This window comes from Leucopleurus acutus, assembly GCF_964270905.1.
Source record: "Leucopleurus acutus genome assembly, chromosome: 2".
Taxonomy (NCBI): Eukaryota; Metazoa; Chordata; class Mammalia; order Artiodactyla; family Delphinidae; genus Leucopleurus; species Leucopleurus acutus.
Window position 1 is genome coordinate 172666107 of NC_139143.1, and position 22137 is coordinate 172688243.

The following is a 22137-nucleotide window of genomic DNA, read 5'->3' on the forward strand; positions in this document are numbered from 1 at the left end:
ACTGGATTGACTGAGGTTATCGTCACAACCTTCCTGGGGGCAAGGGGAGGGTGGGAGTGGGTTCAGCATGAAGCCCAGAAAGAGGGGAAAAGGAACATGGAAGAGAGGATTTGTGGTTGGAAGAGACGGTCTTGGGGCAGGCCCTCCATCGCCTCTACCCTTAACTGGCTGGGACCGGGCAGCGGAGGGTCCGCTGCAGGTGTCCCGGGTCTGCGACCTGACGAGAGAATAAAAAAGTTTACTACCGAATTTCTCTTTCTCTTCTAATTCGGCCGGGAGGAAGGTGGAGAAATCCCCAGAAAGGTAACCGCCCTCTCCCCCAGGCCCCCACGTCCGCCCCACGCACCGACGTCACCACGCCCTTCGGCGCCAAGCTGTGTCGTCGCCGTATGGGCGGGACTTCCTCTCCCGGCCCTGCTGTTTCCGACGTCGTCCGGAAGTCGGGTGCTGGTCCCGTCAGTACCGGGCCATTTGGGCGCCTCACATCGCGCGGGTCCCTGCTCTTCCTCCTTAGGCGACCCCCGGGCATCACCGCCGGCCCCCGACAAAGTGCACGTCGGGGATCCCGTTGCCCTCGGCTCTCGTCTTCGGCTTGGCTCCCGCCCTGCTTCCCTGCCGAGCTTACCTGCTCCGCACGGGGCCGTGTGCCGGCTGCCCATGGCGGGGGCCGCTCCGACCACGGCCTTTGGGCAGGCGGTTATTGGCCCTCCGGGCTCGGGGAAGACCACGTACTGCCTGGGCATGAGTGAGTTCCTGCGCGCGCTGGGCCGGCGTGTGGCGGTGGTGAACCTGGACCCGGCCAATGAGGGGCTGCCGTACGAGTGCGCCGTGGACGTGGGCGAGCTGGTGGGGCTGGGCGACGTGATGGACGCGCTGCAGCTGGGGCCCAACGGCGGCCTGCTGTACTGCATGGAGTACCTGGAGGCCAACCTGGACTGGTTGCGTGCCAAGCTCGACCCCCTCCGCGGCCACTACTTCCTCTTCGACTGCCCTGGCCAGGTGGAGCTCTGCACGCACCACGGAGCCCTGCGCAGCATCTTCTCCCAGATGGCGCGGTGGGACCTCAGGGTGCGTCTGGGGACGGGCAGGCCCATTTTGCAGATGGAGGAACTGAGGGAGGAGAACAGATGCCACGCCCCCATGTCCCACAGCGAGGTAGGGGCCGGGACGCTTTGGAGTAAAACAGATGTGAGTTTGAATCCTGGCTCTGCCACTGCCGCTGACTCGCTGTGTGGTCCTGGGCAAGTCAGTTTATCTCTCTGAACCTCAGTTTTCTCATCTGTAAAATGGATGTGTCAGTACCCAATTTGGGATTATTGGGAGTATGGAAGTAGTTATGTGGAAAGTGGTATGGTAATTGTTGTTGTGACTTGTGGGCAAAAGAAAGTGAAAGAATAGAGTCAGGTGCAGTGTGAATTGAACCAGTTGCCCACTGGGAGGCTCAGTGCAAGGCATCTTGTAGGAAAAGATGCCCCACATCTCCTGGAATAAGGAAATGACTGTGGCTATTAGAATGAAACAGAAGCAGGAAAAAACTAATGGGAAGACTTTCCCTTTGCCCTCAGAAGTCCCAGTCTGATGGGGGAGACATAGGCCCTAATGTTCCCTGCCTCCCCAGGCCACTCTCACCCTGTCTCTTCCTTCCCTCCCAGCTGACTGCTGTCCACCTGGTGGATTCTCACTATTGCACAGACCCTGCCAAGTTCATTTCGGTACTGTGTACCTCCCTGGCCACCATGCTGCATGTGGAGCTGCCCCATGTCAACCTCCTCTCCAAGATGGACCTCATTGAACACTATGGGAAGCTGGGTAAGAGATCCTGTTCTGACAGGCAAAAAGTAGGGCAGCGGCTGGGCTGGAGTGAAGCAGAGATCTCAGCTGAAGGAAGCTGCTTCCAGGGACCATGCATGGCCTGATGATAGTAGCCACAGTCAGGTCTGACCCCTGCGTATTTATTTTGTGGCACTGTGTGCCAGATACTGTTCTGGGTTTTGGGGACAAGAGAGCTACAGATGGTGATATGTATTATGAAGGAATTAGAAGAAAGTGATGGAATAGTGAGTGGTTGGGAGTGAGGGGAGTGAACAGTACCATCTGAGCTGAGACCAGAATAGTGAGAAGGAGCCAGCCAAGGCAGAACTGTTCCTAGGCAGAGGGACCAATAGGGGTTCCTATTTCCCTAATCCTTAAGGAAAGAGTTTTGTTTGTTTGTTTTTTGGTGGGTTGTTGTTGTTGTTTTTTGCCATTTCACCTGAACCACAATTTTTTTTTTTAAATTATTTTTTTGGCTGCGTTGGGTCTTCTTTGCTGCGCACGGGCTTTCTCTAGTTGCGGCAAGCAGAGGCTACTCTTTGTTGCGGTGTGCGGGCTCCTCATTGCGGTGGCTTCTGTTGTTGCAGAGCACAAGCTCTAGGCACGCGGGTTTCAGTAGTTGCAGCATGCGGGGTCAGTAGTTGTGGCTCACGGCTCTAGAGCACAGGCTCAGTAGTTGTGGCGCATGGGCTTAGTTGCTCTGCGCCATGTGGGATCTTCCCGGACCAGGGATCGAACCCATGCCCCCTGCATTGGCAGGCGGGTTCTTAACCACTGCGCCACCAGGGAAGTCCCGGGAAAGAGCTTTTTGTGTTCAAGGAAAAGGGGGTGGGGAGTGAAGGGAGCCCAGGGTAGCTGAGATAGTGCCCAGGGGAAGGGTGGTAGGAAACGAGGTCAGAGAGGTGGGCAGAGGCTAGAACCTGTACTGTTGAAACACAGAGGAAAGCCATTGATGAATATGAAGCAAGGGAACACCATGAACTAAAAAGGCACTTCTGGCTACTTTGTGAATTGAAAGGGGCAAGAATGAAAACAGAGATCCTGTAGGAGGTGTTTGCAGCAGCCCAGGCAGTGGTAGTGGGAATGGAGAGAAGTAGATAGATTCAAAACTTACTCAAGAAATAGGATTTGCTGGTGGATTGGATGTGGAGACAGAGGAATTAAGGATGACTCTCAGGTTTCTGACTGAACCAGTGGACAGATAAAGGTGCCATTTGTCAAGGTGGGAAAGACTGAGAGAGAAGTAGGCTGGCATGAGGCAGGGACGTTGCCTAGGGGTCTATGGCCAACATTTTTTTTCCTGCAAAATTAGTGCCCTGCTGACTGGGGCATTAGTTCCCTAAATAGCATCTTCAGCCACAAAGGAACCTAGAGAAGAATAGCTGAAATGACCAGCAGTGAGCAGGAAGGGAGGTTGTAGGGAGAGTGAAGTGTCAGGGCCTTGTCCAGGGAGGGTGACTGGCTGCCAGTTGGGACATGGAAGGATGGGGATAAAAAAGCCCCATTTTATCTATGTCCAGATTTGTGTCTTCCCAAGCCTGTCTCTCCCTTCACAGCCTGCAGCCCAGATGGCTACATGCTGGTCCTCTACATTTCTAGCTCTGACTCTTGCCAGTCATCCTCACAAGAGACTGAGGTACAAACCAGATCAGGCAATTGAGGCCCAGAGACATTACATGAGTAGCCCAAGGTCAGTCACTCAGCTAGCCTTTTAACTGAGATAAAATTTAAACCAAGTGTACCTGGCTGCAGTTTCTGCATTCTCAGTGAGAAACGTACCTGTCAGGCAATCCAAGAAGTTTGTTGGAATGCCCAGCACTTTCTTCCTTGCAGGCACAGGGGTGTCAGTTTCTAATTAGAGCTGCTAAGAACACAGGAAGCAGAGATCAGGGAGTGAGTCAGTCGATCCCAATAGCCTGATTCCCTCGGCTCACTTTGGAACAGACCTACTGAGTAGCCCAGCTGCTTGAGTCTTCCAGGCAGAAGTGGACAGTGCAGAGGCCCACTTTCCTTCTCTTAGTGCAAAGTTTGTATTCATAGAACTGAGTCAGGGACCTCTGAGTCATCTAGTCTAATCTTCTCATTTTACACCAAGAAGGAACTGACCTGGAAAGGGAAAGTGATTTTCCCAAGAGGCCATCCTGCTGGATAGAGCGCTAGATAGTGTGCCAGGTCCTGGGAGCTCTGCCTGGCTATGAGCTTTTTGAGGCAGGGACCAAGCACTATTATTGGTACATGTTCTACCTTACTATCACTGATCAAGCACTTCTCTGAACCAGACACTGGGGTTTATAGCACTTAATCCTCACAGTAGCCCCATGAGGTGGGTAACTGCCCATAGAGCTAGTAAATGGCAGAGCCAACAAGTGAAATCAAGTATTTTCTTCTTAGTAAGTTCATTTCACTGCCTCAGCAAATGTTTGTTGAATGAATGAATGAATGAGTGAGTGAGTGAGTGAGTGAATGAAGGCAAAGGAAGAAGGAAAAAAATATGGTCCCTGTCCTCAAGTCTTTAGCCTGATGCCAGTTGCTCCTGAACACCAGTTTCTCTTCTTTTTATTTTCTTTTTAATTAAAGTATAGTTGATATACAATGTTGTATTAAGTTCTGCTGTACAGCAAAGTGACTCAGTTATACATATATATACATTCTTTTTTTTATATTCTTTTCCATTATGGTTTATCATAGGATATTGACTGTCGTTCCCTGTGCTAACCAGTTTCTCTTCTTAGCCTTCAACCTGGACTACTACACAGAGGTCCTGGACCTCTCCTACCTGCTTGACCACCTGGCTTCTGATCCTTTCTTCCGCCACTACCGTCAGCTCAATGAGAAACTGGTGCAGCTCATTGAAGACTACAGCCTGGTCTCCTTCATCCCTCTCAACATCCAGGTACAAACACACCTCATTTTATTGTACTTTGCTTTATCGTGCTTCCCAGATACTGCTTTTTTTTTTTTTTTTTTTTTTTTTTTTTTACCAGTTATAGGCTTGTGGCAACCCTGCATTGAACCAAGTACATGTTCCAACAGCATTTGCTCACTTTATGTCTCTATGTTACATTTTGATAATTCTCACAATATTTCAAACTTCTTCATTATTATTATATTTGTTATGATGATCTATGATCAGTGATCTTTGATGTTACTATTATAATTGTTTGGGGCACCATCAACTGCACCCATATAAGACGGCGAACTTGGGAATTCCCTGACGGTCCAGTGGGTAGGACTCTGTGCTTTCACTGCTGAGGGCACAGGTTTTTTTTCTTTTTTTTGAGGACACAGGTTTGATTCCTGGTTAGGGAACTAAGATCCCGAAAGCCACATGGCGTGGCCGAAAAGAAAAGAAGGTGAACTTAATCCACAAATGTGTGTGTTTTGACTGCTCCACTGACTGGCTGTTCCCCCGTCTCTCTCTCTCCACCAGCCTCCTTATTCCCTAACACTCCCTAAAACACAACAATGTGGAAATTAGACCAATTAACCCTACAACGGACTCTAAGTGTTCATGTGAAAGGAAGAGCTTCACATCTCTCACTTTTTTTTTTTTTTTTTTTTTGGCCATGCAGCATGCAGGATTTTAGTTCCCCAACCAGGGGTCGAACCCATGCCCCATGCAGTGGAAGCACAGAGTCTTAACCACTGGACCGCCAGGGAAGTCCCATGCCTCTCACTTTAAAAGCTAGAAATGATTAAGCTTAGTGAGGAAGGCATGTTGAAAAGCCAAGATAGGCCAAAAGCTAGGCCTCTTGTGCCAAACAGTCAACCAAGGTGTGAATGCAAAGGAAAAGTTCTTAAAGGAAATGAAAAGTGCTACTCCAGTGAACACAGGAATGATAAGAAAGCAAAACAGCCTTATTGCTGATATGGAGAAAGTTTTAGTGGTCTGGATACATCAAACCAGCCACAGCATTTCCTTAAGCCAAAGCCTAATTCAGAGCAAGGCCATAACTCTCTTCAGTTCTATGAAGGCTGAAAGACATGAGGAAGCTGCAGAAGAAAAGTTTGAAGCTAGCAGAGGTTGGTTCATGAGGTTTAAGAAAAGAAGCCATCCCCATAGCATAAAAGTGCAAGGTGAAGCAGCAAGTGCTGGTGTAGAAGCTGCAGCAAATTATCCAGAAGATCTAGCTAAGATAATTAATGAAGGTGGCTACGCTGGGAATTCCCTTGCTGTCCAGTGGTTAGGACTCTGCACTCACTGCTGAGGGCCTGGGGTTCAATCCCTGGTTGGGGAACTAAGATCCCACAAGTGGCCGGTGTGGCCAAAAAAAAAAGGTGGCTATACTAAACAACAGGTTCTCAATGTAGACAAAACAGCCTTATACTGGAAAAAGATGACATCTAGGACTTTCATAGCTAGAGAGAAGTCAGTGCCTGGCTTCAAGTCTTCAAAGGATAGGCTGACTCTCTTTTTAGGGGCTAATGCATCTGGTGACTTTAAGTTGAAGCCAGTGCTCATTTACGATTCCGAAAATCCTAGGGCCCTTAAGAATTCTGTTAAATTTACGCTGCCTGTGCTCTATAAATGGAACAACAAAGCCTGGATGACAGTACATCTGTTTACAACATAGTTTACTAAATATTTTAAGCCCACTATTGAGACCTGCTGCTCAGAAAAAAAGATTCTTTTCAAAATATTACTGTTCATTGACAATGCGCCTGGTCATCTAAGAGCTGTGATAGAGATGTTGTTTTCATGCCTGCTAACACAACACCCATTCTGCAGCCCATGGATCAAGGAGTCATTTTGACTTTCAAGTCTTAGTATTTAAGAAATACATTTCTTAAGGCTGTAGCTGCCATAGATAGTGATTCCTCTCATGGATCTGGGTGAAGTAAATTGAAAACCTTCTGGAAAGGATTCACCATTCTAGATGCCATTAAGAACATTCGTGATTCTTGGGAAGGGGTCAAAATATCAGTATTAACAGGAGTTTGGAAGAAGTTGCGTCCAACCCTCGTGGATGACTTTGAGGATTTCAAGACTTCAGTGAAGGAAGTAACTGCAGATGTGGTGGAAATAGCAAGAGAACTAGAATTAGAAGTGAAGCCTAAAGACACTGAATTGCTGCAGTCTCATAATACAACTTTTTGGATAAGGAGTTGCTTCTTATGAATGAGCAAAGAAAGTGGTTTCTTGAGATGGAATCTACTCCTGGTGAAGATGCTGTGAAGGATGTTGAAATGGCAGCAAAGGATTTAGAATATTATGTAAACTTAGTTGATATAGTAGCAGCAGGATTTGAGAGGATTGACTCCAATTTTGAAAGAAATTCTACTGTGGGTAAACTGCTATCAAACAGCATCGCATGCTACAGAGACATCGTTCGTGAAAGGAAGAGTCAGTTGATGCAGCAAACTTCATTGTTGTCTTATTTTAAGACATTACCACAGCAACACCACCCTGATCAGTCAGCAGCTATCACCACGGAGGCAAGACCCTCAACCAGCGAAAAGATTACGACTCACCGAAGGCTCAGATGATGGTCAGCATTTTTTAGCAATAAAGTCCTTTTTTTACGCGCGGGCTTTCTCTGGCTGTGGCAAGCGGGAGGTACTCTTCGTTGCGGTGTGCGGGATTCTCACTGCAGTGACTTCTCTTGTTGCGGAGCATGGGCTCTAGGCACCCCGGCTCAGTAGTTGTGGCTCACAAGCTCAGTAGTTGTGGCTTGCGGGCTCTAGAGCTCAGGCTCAGTAGTTGTGGCACACGGGCTTAGTTGCTCCACAGCATGTGGGATCTTGCTGGACCAGGGCTCGAACCCATGTCCCCTGCATTGGCAGGCGGATTCTTAACCACTGCACCACCAGGGAAGTCCCAGCAATAAAGTACTTTTAAATTAAGGTACGTACATTGTTTTTTTGGGCATAATGCTATTGACTATATGCTTAATAGACTACAGTATAGTGTAAACATGACTTTTATATGCACTGGGAAACCAAAAAATCCGTGTGACTCACTTTATCATGAAATGTGCTTTACCTTGGTGCTCTGGAACCCAACCCACAGTATCTCCGAGGTGTGCCTGTACTGGGCACTAAGAGGCCTCGTCCCTTGGCTATTGGCTCTGCAGTGCCTGGGAGCACACCAGGCTACGTGTCCAGGAGGCTTTGAGGCCTCAAACAATGGTCTTTGTCCTGGGTCCAACAATCATTCAGTCTCCTTGGTTTCGAGACCAGTGGTGCGCAGGATTCCAGTAAAGAGGGTAGACCAAATTTTGGCCCTATCTGTTCTGGTTTTTTGTTTTTTAATTTATTTATTTTTGGCTGTGTTGGCTCTTCGCTGCTGCGCACGGGCATTCTTTAGTTGCGGGCTACTTTTCGTTGTGGAGCACGAGTTCTAGGCATGTGGGATTCAGTAGTTGTGGCACATGGCCTTCAGTAGTTGTGGCTCACGGGCTCTAGAGCTCAGGCTCAGTAGTTGTGGCGCACGGGCTTAGTTGCTCCGCGGCATGTGGGATCTTCCCGGACCAGGGATTGAACCCGTGTCCCCTGCATTGGCAAGCACATTCTTGACCACTGTGCCACCAGGGAAGCCCCCCTGTTCTGTCTTGCTGGGTTCTCTCTACACATGTTCCCTCCTCGGTGTGAAAAAGGATGAGTTCAGAAAGTCATTAGCAAGGGACTTGACCAAGGCCAGGGACAAGTCTTTCAGCCTCCTTCAAGATGGGCAACTGCCTGTTGACTTTGCAAAGTAGTACCCAACCCTTGTGCCTCTCACCTTGCACCCTGCAAAGGTAACCTGGGAGACAAAGGTGCGTGTTAGATTCCTTTCTGCTGGGGGTGAACTTAAGGGAACTTGTCTCTTCTCTGTTTAATGCCACACTTTTCTCCACTAAAACGAGGAGGTGAAACCTATAATACGAATCATACAGTTACACTTATTGAAGACTTTCTGTGCTAGGCATTGTGCTGAGGACTGTACATGCATTATTTTGATCTCTCTTTCCCATGATGTGATGTAGGGACCATTCTTACCACTTTTATGTGGACGAACAAATAAGTTACATGCATGTTTATCGGGTGCCTACTGTTAGATAGGTTCTGTGCCAGGCACTGGGGATGCCTGGACAAACAAGTTCCCGACCTCAAGGGGTGCACAGTCAAGTAGGAGAGGCAGATGAGTTAATAACTTGCTAATAGTAAGATGGTAAGGATCATAGCTACAGTGGGGATAAACCCAGGGGACTGCGGGTGTGCGTAGAGGTGCTTATCTGTTCTAATTTGGGTGGGTTGGTAGTCAGGAAAGATGAGGTGTAGCCGGGCCTCTGGGCACATGTAGAAGTACTCCAGGCCAAGGGAGCTGCATGGACAGAGGCTTCATGAGGCAAGATCAAGGGGGGTGTTTGGAGACTGCAGTCGGTTTGGTGCAACCTCAATTCCACATACCCCTATTTCACTCAGAGCTGTTTCTCTCCTCCCTGCCCAGGACAAGGAGAGTATCCAGCGGGTCCTGCAGGCTGTGGATAAAGCCAATGGCTACTGCTTTGGGGTCCAGGAGCAGCGGAGCCTGGAGGCTGTGATGTCTGCCGCGGTGGGAGCTGACTTCCACTTCTCCTCGTATCCTTGCTCGCTAGCCTCCGCCACAGCCAAGAGCGGGAGGCCAGGGGCTCAGGAATGGCCATGCCTGCCCTTGCAGATGACTGATTTCATGTTGACCAGTGGGCTCCCTGGTAACTGGTCCCTTGGAAGGCTTCAGGGTTGTTTGTACCTGAGGACAAGGGAGGCTGTTGATCAGAAGGAGCAACAAATACAGAGGCCCAGATATGAGAGAGCACTGGTCACTTCGGAGAGATGCAAGGGATTCGGTTCGCCTGGTGTCTTGAGTGTGAAGGGGAAAGGGAGATGCAGTGGGAAGGGGAGGTAGGCGATGGAGGAGTGTGGACTTCGGCCGTGGGTGGCCAGTGGGAACAGCATACTATTGTTGAGCGGAGCGTGACGCAATCAGATGTACATTCTTGAAAAGCACCTCCAAGTGTGGAAAATGCATTTAAGGGATGTGATTGGGAGCAGGAGAGTCTTTACAGTCTCCAGGTGAGATGGGATGCAACATTAGTAGTGACAATAGCAAAAAGGGTGTGGACTGGAAAAATGTGAAGGAGACAGATAGCTAGAGCTCGTGACCAGGTGGTTACGGGATAGAAGGAGGTGGAGCAGAAGTTAGACTCCCAGGTTTCTGGTTTAGTCAGTGGTAGGGGGTGGTTGTAGTCACTGAGGCAAGAAAAGGAAGAGGAGAGGGCAGGTTTGTCACGTGGGTGGCAGGGATGGGAACTGGCAGCTGTGCTGTGTTTGAGGGGGCCATGGGATGTATTGGAACCTCAGTCTCCCTGGTTGTAGAATCTCAAGTCCTGACGCTGGAGTCCTCTAGTATAAGAGCCATGGTGGCCAACCTAGCCATAGTCAGACCCCAGACCCAGGCCTCAGGTCGGCCAGCCTCACACAGCTCCATGGGCAGTGTCGTGGTCTTTTCCTGTGTGACTCTGATTGATGTCCTTCCTGCCCCACTTTCCTGCTATTCCAGAGAGAGCTAGAAGGCACCCTATAGCCCAAGCAGAAAGTTGTTGTTTTCTTTGAGCTCCCTGAGTTCCCTCCTCTAGCTGAAGCAGAGAAGTCACTTGCTGAGCACCTACCGTGTGCCGGTTGCCATGCTGCCGCTTTATATTCGTTGTCTCATTTGACAGAGCTCCTCACAGCTCTGCACTACAGATGAGAAAAACAAGTGGCAAAATCAGGGTTTAACCCCACAGCCTGGCTCCAGAGCACGTGGCACAGCACAGAGCTGGAGGGTTAGTGCTCTCTGCTTCTCCGCTTCTCTGCAGTGCGGGCAAGAGGCAGACAGAGGAGCATTTGGGTCTGGTTACTTGGAGGGACTTCTCAGACCCAATTGTTCCCTGTTGCCTGAAGCTCTAATTATGAGGAAGGAAGTGGGATGGGAGGAACCTCCAGACGCAGCTAGAGGGCACACATCACAGAGGTCAGATCCTACCCAGACCAGTTCTCCATCCTTGCCTATGCTATCAGCCTTGACGAGCCCTCCATCAGCACCCTGGGCCTGCAGGAGAAGTACCTGGCGCCCTCAGAGCAGTCAGTGGCGCAGGAGGCCATGCAGCTATAGCAACAAGCTGAGCTCTGGAGAACAAGACACACGACCCAGCGCTGGGGAGAGTGGCAGCTCCCAGTGAGCAGCGGACAGCTCAGTGGCCCGCAGATCCAAGGGCAGCCCTCCCAGCCAGAGCTGGGAGACTGGCGAGGGCATACTCAGCCTTGCAGAGGACTTCTGGCCAAAAGCCACACATGTAGCCAAGCAGAGCACCAGTCACAGCCTCATGAACTCTGGGCGCTGCCACCAGGGATTCAGCACTGGTCCCACTCGGGCTGTGACGGAATGTGCTACAATACAAGAGTTTATCTTCTACTTTTTGTGGCTTCCAAACTTTCTTCAATCATCCAGGCCGAGTGAGTTGGGAATATGGGAATGTCCCCTTTCCTCAGAAGAGTCCTATTTCTTCATACTACAGGGCAGTGTTTCCCCCAAAGCACGGGATCATACTAGAGGGTTGACTCTCAGTCCTCAGTTATGCTCTTTGGTTAATCTTCAGTTTTAACAGTGAACCTCAAACTTGAGGTCTCACAGACAACACTCCTAGCAGATCTTGTAACGTTTTATTTTCATTGTCTTTATGTCATGGTTTTATTGTTTTTTGAAGTTGTTAACTAGTTTTCCATTTATATTAGTGATTAAAAGTTGACTTTAAAATGAAATTATTTATACAAAATGAGTTGCTTAAAGGAAAATATCAGTATATAATCGTATCATGAGGGCTGTGGGAAAAGTCAAGCCGGCTTGAAGTTGGAAATACTGGTGTTTGCTTCCTTTGCTCTTCTTGCAACTGGTTGGATGCAATTCACATTTTCAACCAGTAGGTAGCATCCCAGGCTTATTTTTTAATTTTAATTAATTTTTTTTTTTTTCCGGCTGTAGCCTGGAGGCAGAAGGGGACAGATGGCTGTCGTGCCAGTAGTCTTATTTGCAGACACTCAGTGCTGTTAATACATGGGAAGGGCTTAGCATTTCACAAAGAGCTTCCACACACACAGTCCTCATGTGGCTTTCACAGCAGCTCCTAGGGACATAGACAAGATGGGGAATAGTACTAAGCCCCACTTTACTGTGAGGAAACAGAAAGATGAGGAGTTTGAACTTCAGTCAGCCTGTCTCTCTCATAGCTCACTTTGCTGAATACTTAATGGTGAAAAGTCAGGGCCCTCCTCCCACAGGGTTTATAACCAATCAGGAGAAAGAATTTAGACACCTGTAGGGTATTAACTGAATCATAAATCAGGGGGAAGATAGATGACTGGTGGTTCGGACAGTTGGAGAATTCAATTTAGGAAAACTGTTCTGAAGCGGCATTGAGATGGGGGTGACCGGGCTTTGCTTCTCACATTTGGTCACCAGAGCAGAAGGCAGAAGAGTTAGGGGCTGTGAGGAGGCCCCTCGGGCTGGAACAGTGTGAAAGCAGCCGACCCCCACTCCCACGCCTGGCGGGACAGAGGATGATAACTGGGTGCTCCTTCCCCCGGCTCTCATCTAAGGAGTTCAAAGCACCTCATCCCTATTGACACTGTACACGGTGGGGAGTGTCAACAGTGCAAGCCAGGGAAACTGAGGCCAGGAGGCACTGCCTGGGGCCGGCTGTGAGTCACCTATGGGGCCTGGAGCCCAGGAATAATGACACCCAGGCTGCTGGACAGATCCCTCATCAGTTAGGGCATGAGGGTGGGTGCTGTGTTTTTGAAAGTAATACCAGTAGCTGTGGTCATGGGTTTTGATGCTTACCCCATCCTGGAGGCCCCAGCTATCACCAAAGCACACCAGCTGGAAGGAAGCATCATTTAGAACTTTATGGCCTCATATGCAAGCACCCTGAGCATTTATTCTCTGCAGTCATCAAGTGAAGAAGGATGGACAAATTCCAAACTTTATTTTCAGGCCTTGGTGTGACAACAAGGGTGTTTTCTCCTCTAGTAAATGGAGCTCTGTCCACTTCCCACTGATAGCAACGTGATTTTCTATCCCCCCTGTCATGATTGGGAGGGGATAGCACAGTGCAGAAAAGCAGAGGTGTCTGGGTTCCAGGTGAGGTCTGTTCAGCATGAAGTGTGTAGGGTAAGAGAAGGACCATCCTCGATTTGTCAGCATATGACGACTGTCCTTAAGATTTCTTTTTTTCCTGATAGAAAAGTGAAAAGCTTGGAAAATGAAAATAAGTCACCCATGATCCCACCACAGATAAATAATTTTTAAATATTTATAATAAATTTTCTATTCAAATGTATATTTTGTGTTTTTTATTTCAAGTCTTATTTTTCTATGCGTTCAGAGGGATAGCTACAGCATTTATATACATGGGATATATTGTTAATGCTTTGTAACCTGCTTTTTTCAGTTAACATTATTTCATGTAACTAAAACTCTAAGGACCTTTTTAATGTCTCCATGATAATATTCTGGAGTATGGCTATAACATTGTTTATCCAGACTCCCATGCTTAGCCTTTAAATTGTTAGCAATTTTTTTGCTATTGTAAATAGTGCTGTGATTAACATCTTTGTCTGACTCTCTGACTTTTTTTAACATCTTTATTGGAGTATAATTGCTTTACAATGGTGCGTTAGTTTCTGCTTTATAACAAAGTGAATCAGTTATACATATACATATGTTCCCATATCTCCTCCCTCTTGCGTCTCCCTCCCACCCTCCCTATCCCACCCCTCTAGGTGGTCACAAAGCACCGAGCTCACCTCCCTGTGCTATGCAGCTGCTTCCCCCTAGCTATCTATTTTACGTTTGGTCGTGTATATATGTCCATGCCACTCTGACTCTCTGACTTTTAACTTATGATAAAGTCCTAGAAATAAAATAGCTGATGTTTTCTAGGTTCTGGATTCATATTGCCAAAATGCCTCCCAGAAAAGTGCCACTTTACAACTCACAGGCACTGTCTGGAAGTGCTCTTCTCACCCCCGACCTCACTTGGCAATCGTGAACTTCCGGAGGGAGGAAACCATCCCTGAATGCTTTCCAAGGGACCTTCTTGGTCTTCTCTGCTAACCACTGACACTGGGCTATACTATGCATATCTTGGCTCTGAATTGGGGACTTCCAACAACTGGAAGATAGTGTTTGGAACCTATCAGTGACCACAGCTAATTGGAAAGGCTTCCAGCCCAGACAAAGAGGCTTAGGAGTGAGGGTGACACCCTAAAGCCCACAGAGCTGAAGCACAGACAGTCTGCCCTCAGCTGTTTCTGAAGTAGCAAAACGCTCACCCACAGCTGGCTGAGAATAGGAAGGCTGATCCCATTAGGGTCTGTGGGAAGATGAGGATCCCGTTAGGATCTGAAAGATTCTCTGTCCTTTCTCAAGGCTCCTGAGAGAGGCAGGGGAGTGACTTCCCAACACTACTAAGGCCCACCCCGTTTTTGAAAGAAGCTGGGAGGCCCAACTACCTCAAAATCCTGGAGGGAAATTCTCTATCAAGCTGAGTAGCTCCCCTCCTCCCCCTTTTCCTCTCTCTTGTCCCTGGTTGTTGAGCCCTTACCCAGCCTTGTCTGGGCTGCTCACCTCCTCTTCCTGTCCTCTTTGGAAGGAAGAGTCTCAGATTACACAGACCTCAGTGGCATCAGGCTTGCTGAGGGTAGGGGAGAGCCATATGCCTCATTTCCAACCCACTGTGTCCTCCATGTCCAGTCAGGGAGCCAACTTCCCATAGCCCCAGAAGCCCAGGTGTCAAAGTGGCTCTGAGCCTTAGTCTCTTCATAAGCAAAACAAAGATGATAATATGTGTTGCTGTGAGGAATAAGGTATGAAACTGCCTGGCACATAGCAGTCATGCCACGTGCTCTTATTACTGTATTCTGTTCTTTAGGAAGAAGCAGGAGGGGGGCACTTTTGGTCAGAAGAGCAATCTTGTTGCAAGCATCTGAAATCAGGTTTTCCCAAAAAGGCACTGGACACTTGGACATTTTGTGTGTGTGTGTGTGTGTGTGTGTGTGTTTTGGTGTGTAGGAATATCGTGCCTTTCTGCCTTTCTGGAAGGAGACACAGTGGCCTGCCTGACCCCAATGCCTTGGCCTAGGGTGCCCGGTTAGTTCTGAGAAGGAACCTTAACCCCGGTGCCTTGCTTTCCATCACCTACTTCTGTGGATCTACAGAGCCAATTTGGACTTTGCTCTCTGAAGTAACTGCATATAAGAGAGAAGAGTAGATACCTTCTTTAGAGAATTTTAGGTTGCAAACTTTCCCCATACAACTCAAATTCTTGGGAGAGGAAAATCTTTGTAAGCCCTGGGCCTCTGTTTCCTAGGGGATAACCTGGCAGTGCAGAAAGGATGGGACTGTGGTTACTTGACTCTTTTTTTTGTTTGTTTTTTTTTTTTTTTTTGTTACTTGACTCTTTGTGAGCCCAATTTCTATCTAGAAAGCTTTGCTTTATCCCAGAACTAGCTATATTTCCATTTTCCACAGTAGAGGACCTGGCACTAACCTGGTTTCCAGGCATTTGGAGGGACAGTTTTAAAACTAAGTTTTGAGCTCCTTCCTGCACACAAAAGCGTGCTGGAGACGCTGTGGGGAGAAGGAGGAATAATGGGACAAAGTTACCATTTTTAGGGAGCTCTCTGGGGAGATAAAAAATAAACCCAGGACATAGTTGCAAACCTAGAGGTAGAATCAAGTAGGTATGAAATCATGACTGAAGAAATGTATTTATATAAGTGAAAGAATTTGGTGGACTAGATAGTGTACCCAAAGCTCTGTATGTGTTAAAGGGAAAGGGATGGTGGCTAGTCGTGTTTTGACCTGAAGATGGCTTTGAAATTTGGAAAAGGTTACAAGAAAGTGCTTGGGGCTTCCCTGGTGGCGCAGTGGTTGAGAGTCCACCTGCCGATGCAGGGGACACGGGTTCGTGCCCTGGTCTGGGAGGATCCCACATGCCGTGGAGCAGCTGGGCCCGTGAGCCATGGCCGCTGAGCCTGTGCGGGAGGGGCCGCAACGGTGAGAGGCCCGCGTACCGGGGAAAAAAAAAAAAAAAAAGAAAGTGCTCAAGTGGAGAGGACAACTGGAAAGAGTGGCCACCATGAAATTTCCAGCAGAACTTGGCAATCTTACCAACTTTGCCCTCTGGGACTGATTTGTTTTAATTGAGATATAATTCACATATCATAAAATTCATTATAGAGTTTACAGTTCAGTGTTTTTTCATATATTCACAAAGTTGTGCGACTATCACCACTATTTAAATCCAGAACATTTCATCACCCCAAGAGAAATTCCATATACATTAGCAGTTGGACTGAAAAAAAAATTTTTTTTAAATTTTATTTAAGTATAGTTGATTTACAATGTTGCGTAGGACTGAAAAATTTTAAATGTCAAATTTAGGCCAGGAAAAGATGACAAGAAATGCTCACTGAGACCCCACCCTGGGTAACATTAAGAAAGCTTTAGATAGAAAAGTCTGGGACCCAGTTCAGAAGCTGGTGCCTAAGCCAGCTCACAGCTAGCTGTCTGATTTGGTGATATTCCAATCCATAGCATCTGCTTTTAAAATCTGTCAACACCAACATGCTACCTTAGGGTAGCTCATTTCTTTCCCCATAGAGGGCAACCATGAGCGGTGTAGAGGAAGTAGGCAAAAGTCAAATGCTGAGAGAAAAGAAAGAATTTCCTTTCTCAGGACCTACCCATTAAGAGGAAGTCACCAGACCTGTCCGGTAAGAGAAACCAGGTCACTTCCAGAGCTGAGGGTAAGTCACTTGCCCTCTCCCAGAGTCTCTGACTGGTTTGGAACCTTAAAACCCAACACCGTTCTGGGAAAAGAGAGGTGAAAACGAGGGACCCAGAAAGCATCAGAGTGGTCCTGCCAGCTTCCCCTGTAGAATTAGCAGCTCTGGTAAGAGCCCTTTGAGTCCCATGGGTGTGACCAAATTTGGACTCTGGGGAACCTGATGAGGCTGGACTGAGTTACCCCAATACTGTCAGGTGGAGGAGTGACCACTTGATGTCAGGCCAGTATTCTCAGGAGGCCCAGTGATCATGTAGGTCATATTTGGCAGTAAAGCTGTGCCTCAGTACTGGGCCTGATTATCCTGCTTTTGGCACAGAAATGCTGGATAAATCCTAGACTATTGATGCTGGAAGGATTAATAATGCGTAGCATGTATTGAATATGTACTATCGGCTACTTTACATGCATGTATTTGCTCAAACTTCACAGCAACTTTAAGAGGAAGGTACAATTTTTTAATCCCCAGTTCACAAATAAGGACAGAAGGTAAGCATGGTGAAAAGCCTTGGCCAAGGCAGGCTGGGAGTCAAACCCAGGCAGTTTTAACTTCACATTTTTTCGTTATAAAGCCTTTAGTCCAAGCCCCTTATGATACAGAAGGGGAAAATGAGGCCCAGGGAGGTATAATGGCTTTTCCAAGCCTCCTGGTTACCAGTTCAGTGCTGCCTGGGCTCCGGAGTGTGATGGGGACACCTTGGGGGCCTTTTCCTAGCCGACCCTGCCTGCCCGGCCAGGCTCAGGCACCGCCGGTAGATCAAATGACTCAGAGGGCAGGGACTACTTTTCCGCAAGACCCCGCCCTGTCCCGCTGCTCTGAGGATGCCGAGCTCTCGGGTAGGGCGGGTGGCAACTCGTCCGAGCGAAACCGGGAGAGCACCGCCTCTGGCACCTGGCGGGGGGGGGCGGGGGCCCCTCAGTGGCGCAGCCCGTCTCGGCGCCTGCGGGGCCGGATGGGCGGAGGGAAGACGCAATGCGCGCAGTCCGCCGCTCATTCTCCTATTGGTCAGTCGGGCCCCGGGGACGGTACCCTGAGTGTCTCCCTCCCGTGATTGGATGACATCGGCCTCCGGCCCGCCTCCAGCCTCGGGCTGTGAAGGCCTGGCCGCGCGGGGAGGCCGCATACGTAGGCGTGTTGCAGCTGGGAGCCGGGGTTGGGGGGGGCGGGCCGGGGGAGGCGTGGAGGCGTAGGGCTCCGCCGACCAAGGCAGGACGCGCTCCTCGCGGCCCTTCCCACTCAACTTGAGTCTCCTCCTCGGCAGCCCGTTTCATTTTTGTCCCCATCTCCGAAAGCTGGAGGGCGGTCTTCTCAGATCTGGGCCAGACCTTTAAAAAGGCGGCGTCATACCCCTGCCCCAGGCCGTACTCCCCTCCGCTCAGATATAATGACTCTTTCCCGCTTTCAGATCTCAGGTGCCCAGAGCCGCTCACTGCAGCGTACCCCTCCGGCGCTGTCCTCGGACCTCACACCTGAGACTGCACTGGTTTCCTGTCCCCTCAGACCTGAGCTCTTAAGCCTCCCGCCCCGCGGCCCCTGCAGAGAAGCCTCCAAGCCGTCTTTGCACTCACCTGACCCTCTCGGGAGGACCAGTTTCGGGGGACCAGACCAGACCCTGATGGAGAGAGCTGGACCCCCAGCCTCTCTCCTGGAGTCACTGGCTCCAGAGTCTTGTCTGCGGGTCACTGAGCCATCCCCATGGGAGGGTCTCTGTAACTCATACACCAAACCCTGTCCCGTCCCTCTGCAATAACTGGAAAAGACAGGAGGAGTGTCACAGGGGAACTTTATTGAGAGGAAACATGGTCACCCCCAGCAGACATGCTTTCCCTCGCTTCCTTGGTCTTGCTCGCTGCAAGCGCACTCTCTCTCTCTCTCTCTCTCTCTCTCTCTCTCTCTCTCTCTCTCTCTCATCTCCAGCCTCTGCCACACAATTGAGTTCTCAGCCACAAAGGTGGGATACTCCTCAATTCCTAAGATCCAGAGGCAGCAGGGGCAGGAGGGGGGCGGGGTGGGGAGGAAGTGGCCAGGTTCAGGGGTGGGGTCGGGGGGCGGCGGAGGTGCAGAGAGCAGGGCTGGGTGGAATGACCAGTGGCCAGGAGCACCTGAAAGCTGCAGGAAGCATGGAATCCTCTGGCTCCAGGCGGCCTCAGCTCTGCTGGTTCCTCTCTATGGAGCCTTTCTGAGCTGGGGAGAAAGGCTGGGGAGAAGGGTTGGGCCTCCCACCCCGTACAAGTCCTCTCTGCCAGGAGTGGGGGACGAGCGAGCAGGGCAGGGAGGGCAGCGGGCACGGCTCAGCTCTGGGGCTCCTCGGGAGCCTCGCACCCCTCTTCCCCGGCGTTGTCGGCCGTCCACAGCGTCAGGTTGTCCCGCAGCAGCTGCATGATGAGGGTGCTGTCTTTGTAGGAGTCCTCGCTGAGGGTGTGCAGGTCAGCCATGGCCTCGTCGAAGGTGGTCTTGGCCAGCGAGATGGCCGCCTCGGGGCTGTTGGCGATCTCATAGTGGAAGACGGAAAAGTTCAGGGCCAGGCCCAAGCGGATGGGGTTGGTGGGCGGCATCTCCTTCTTGCTGATGTCCATGGCATCCTGGTAGGCTGACCGGGCTGAGTCAATGATGCGCTTCTTGTCATCACCGGTGGCCACCTCAGCCAGGTACCGGTAGTAGTCGCCCTTCATTTTCAGGTAGAAGACCCGACTTTCGGCGTCACCGGCCTCCTTGATGAGATGGCTGTCCAGCAAGCCCAACACCGTGTTGCATACGCCCCGGAGCTCTGTCTCCACCTTCTCCCGGTACTCTCGCACCTCCGGGCCCTTCTCTTCTGAGCCCTCCTCGTTGCCCTTCTGCTCGATACTGGTCAGGACTCTCCACGCGGCCCGCTGGCCACCCACCACATTCTTGTAGGCCACTGAGAGCAGGTTGCGCTCTTCGCAGGTTAGCTCCTCACCCTTTTCCACGGCGCTCTTCATGAAGGCTGCCATGTCCTCATAGCGTTCAGCCTGCTCGGCCAACTTGGACTTCTGGATCAGGCTGGCTCTCTCCATGGCTCTGGGGACAGACAGGCGGCAGGTTAACTGGCTGCCTCGGAACAGATGCCGGGTTCTGTGCCTCTTCTGCTCTCGGCCTGCCTTTTGGCTGGAAGGCCAGGCCCACAGCAGGGTGGGGAGGGGCAGAGGGCGGGACTGGGGCCCCAGACCTGCCTCCTCTCCTCTTCCCCACCACACCCTTTCCGGCTCTTCCTTAAAGGTGAAAGGGCTGGGATGTGGGGTGAGTCATTGGGACAGTCAGCAGGAGAAATCTGGGCGTTGGCCACACCTGCATCGCACCTCTCCAGCCTCCAGGCTGCCCCCTCTTGTTCAGGGTTTCCATTACATTGCCACATGAGGTAGCTGCCCCAGTTTCTCAAATCAGATCCTCCTTAACCGTGTCCTTCCAGGGGCTGAGGATGGCTTCAGCTACCTGACCGCTGTGGGCCTAGGCGGAGCCCATGAAGCCAGGTGCAGGAGGATGGGGTTCCTGATCCTGCCAGGTACATTTCCCCCATTGGTTCAGGTGAGATAACTCATTGTTTAGGTAGGGCTGTAGTTTCCCAAGCACCTTCATACCCGTGATCTATAGTATCTGCTGTGTCTCTGCAAAATGGGCAGGACTGTGACTACTACTCCCACTGCAGAGATGGGAATACTAAGGCTCAGAGAGGGATGAGATTTGCTCAGGGTCACACAGCTTTGGCTTCTCTCCCATCAAGGCTTCTGACTTGTGAGCTCCAGGCTGTATTTAGAAGTAAGATGCAGGCTTCTTCCAGAGTCTACCTGAAATGGTTCCATCCCCCACTCCTCACTCCCCCTCAGGGTCCTGTCCCCTCTGAGCTCCCAAAATGCACAAGCAGCAGCGTTCAGGGTGCCACTTAATGAGGTGTTTAACGATCGGCTTCTGACGCTCCAGCCCAGCCTTTGTAATCAGTCACCCAGTAGGTTTTTGGATACATTCCCCATCACAGCACAATTTTCCCTTTCAAGTTGGTGGCCTGTTGCCACTTGTCTGAGCACTTACCCTCTGGCTCTCCACACCAGGTCACCTCGCCCCTCCAAGCCACCTGCCATCATGCATCAGTGGGGCTCACAGAGGGTGGGGACCCAGCTCACTGACTATCCCACTTTCGTGCCTGACTCAGCCCGCCTTCTGTCAGAGGCTGGGAAGCAGGCCACCTGGGTACTCTGCCCAGTTTGCTTACCCAGGGTGGGGTGCTAGTAACCGGGGAGAGAGACAGGACCGAAAAAAAGGAGGTGGCTGTCACACAGGCCATTTTTTTTTTTAAGGGCTTTAAATGCTTGGCTTTTTATTTATTCTATTTTTTATTTTATTTATTTATTTATTTATTTTTGGCTGTGTTGGGTCTTCATTTCTGTGCGAGGGCTTTCTCTAGTTGTGGCAAGCGGGGGCCACTCTTCATCGCGGTGCGCGGGCCTCTCGCTATCGCGGCCTCTCTTGTGGAGCACAGGCTCCAGACACGCAGGCTCAGTAGTTGTGGCTCACGGGCCTAGTTGCTCCGCGGCATGTGGGATCTTCCCAGACCAGGGCTCGAACCCGTGTCCCCTGCATTAGCAGGCAGATTCTCAACCACTGCACCACCAGGGAAGCCCACACACAGGCCATTTTGTTTTACGGGGCAGCAGTACTAGCTGAGTGCTGCCTTCCCCAGCCTGCCTCTCAGAAGTTTCCCTGCCCCTTCCCGTTGACCATGGCCCTACCCCTGACCCCTGGCAGAGGCCTCAGAGATGGAGACTGCTCTGTTGGCAATCTTCTATCCCTGTTCACTGAGGTGCTATCTTTGTGTCAGCCAAGAATTTCACCTAAAGGTGTTGGCATTGCACCTATGAGGGTGTGTTCCTGCTTATCTGCTCCACCCCTAGCCAAAGCTCAGATGGGACTCAGGGGTGGGGCTCCTCTCTGGGATCCAACCAGTTTAATCCTTGAACCAGGACTATTTCACAGGCCTGTCCGTCCCCAGTTCCTCTTGGTGTCTGAATACCCACCCTCCCCTCCTGGAGGGACTCTGAGGCCAGAACTCTGAGGCCCAAAGATGAGATCTGCCAAGGAAGCAGAAGGGATTTTAGGCTTGCCATCCCGAAGGCTTTGCTTAGATCACTGACACGGAAAACGCTAGAAACAAAATACACTGAAGTACCAATTTACAGAGTATATCTTAAGGTAGTAGGAGTCTAAGTGGGGTTTTTTTTCTTTTGATTTTCCTAGTATCTTCAGGTTACCAATGGTGAATGTGTATTATTTTTCTATGACAGACAGAATAGCCTAGTATCTTTGGAATCAGACTGCCTGGGTTCAGTTCTCACAAGCTGCTGTGGCTTTGTCTAAGTGACAACCTCTGTGAGCCTTAGTTCTCCTAAGTATAAAACGGGGCTTGTTGTGAGGAAAGCACTTAGTAGAGTGGATGGTAACTATTAACATTGTGTGAAAAAA

At 50.1% G+C, this 22137-nt stretch overlaps 2 protein-coding genes across 3 annotated transcripts; one reads left to right on the plus strand and one right to left on the minus strand.

The window, feature by feature from the left end:
* The first annotated feature begins 492 nt into the window (after positions 1-492).
* Positions 493-11405, plus strand: GPN2 (GPN-loop GTPase 2). Of its 2 annotated transcripts, none has more exons than XM_082832839.1 (5): positions 493-1068; positions 1653-1809; positions 4545-4705; positions 9242-9372; positions 10855-11405. In XM_082832839.1, the coding sequence occupies exons 1-5, from the start codon at positions 658-660 to the stop codon at positions 10925-10927; spliced, it is 933 nt and encodes a 310-aa protein (XP_082688965.1). In that variant the 5' UTR covers positions 493-657; the 3' UTR covers positions 10928-11405. The 2 variants fall into 2 exon arrangements, with proteins under 2 accessions (XP_082688965.1, XP_082688966.1); XM_082832840.1 differs by having other exon boundaries at positions 493-999.
* Positions 11406-18433: 7028 nt separating this feature from the next.
* On the minus strand, positions 18434-19753 carry SFN (stratifin). Its single transcript, XM_082834232.1, has one exon. It carries the CDS (start codon positions 19698-19700, stop codon positions 18954-18956), a length of 747 nt encoding a protein of 248 aa, XP_082690358.1. The 5' UTR covers positions 19701-19753; the 3' UTR covers positions 18434-18953.
* Positions 19754-22137: the final 2384 nt, after the last annotated feature.

Excerpts from the sequence above, each read along its gene's own strand:
- GPN2 (XM_082832839.1), top strand. The coding sequence starts at position 658 with ATGGCGGGGGCCGCTCCGACCACGGCCTTTGGGCAGGCGGTTATTGGC. Across the intron at positions 1,810-4,544 it reads TGAACACTATGGGAAGCTGG|CCTTCAACCTGGACTACTAC; the intron begins GTAAGAGATCCT and ends TTCTCTTCTTAG. Across the intron at positions 4,706-9,241 it reads TCATCCCTCTCAACATCCAG|GACAAGGAGAGTATCCAGCG; the intron begins GTACAAACACAC and ends CTCCCTGCCCAG.
- SFN (XM_082834232.1), bottom strand. The coding sequence starts at position 19,700 with ATGGAGAGAGCCAGCCTGATCCAGAAGTCCAAGTTGGCCGAGCAGGCT.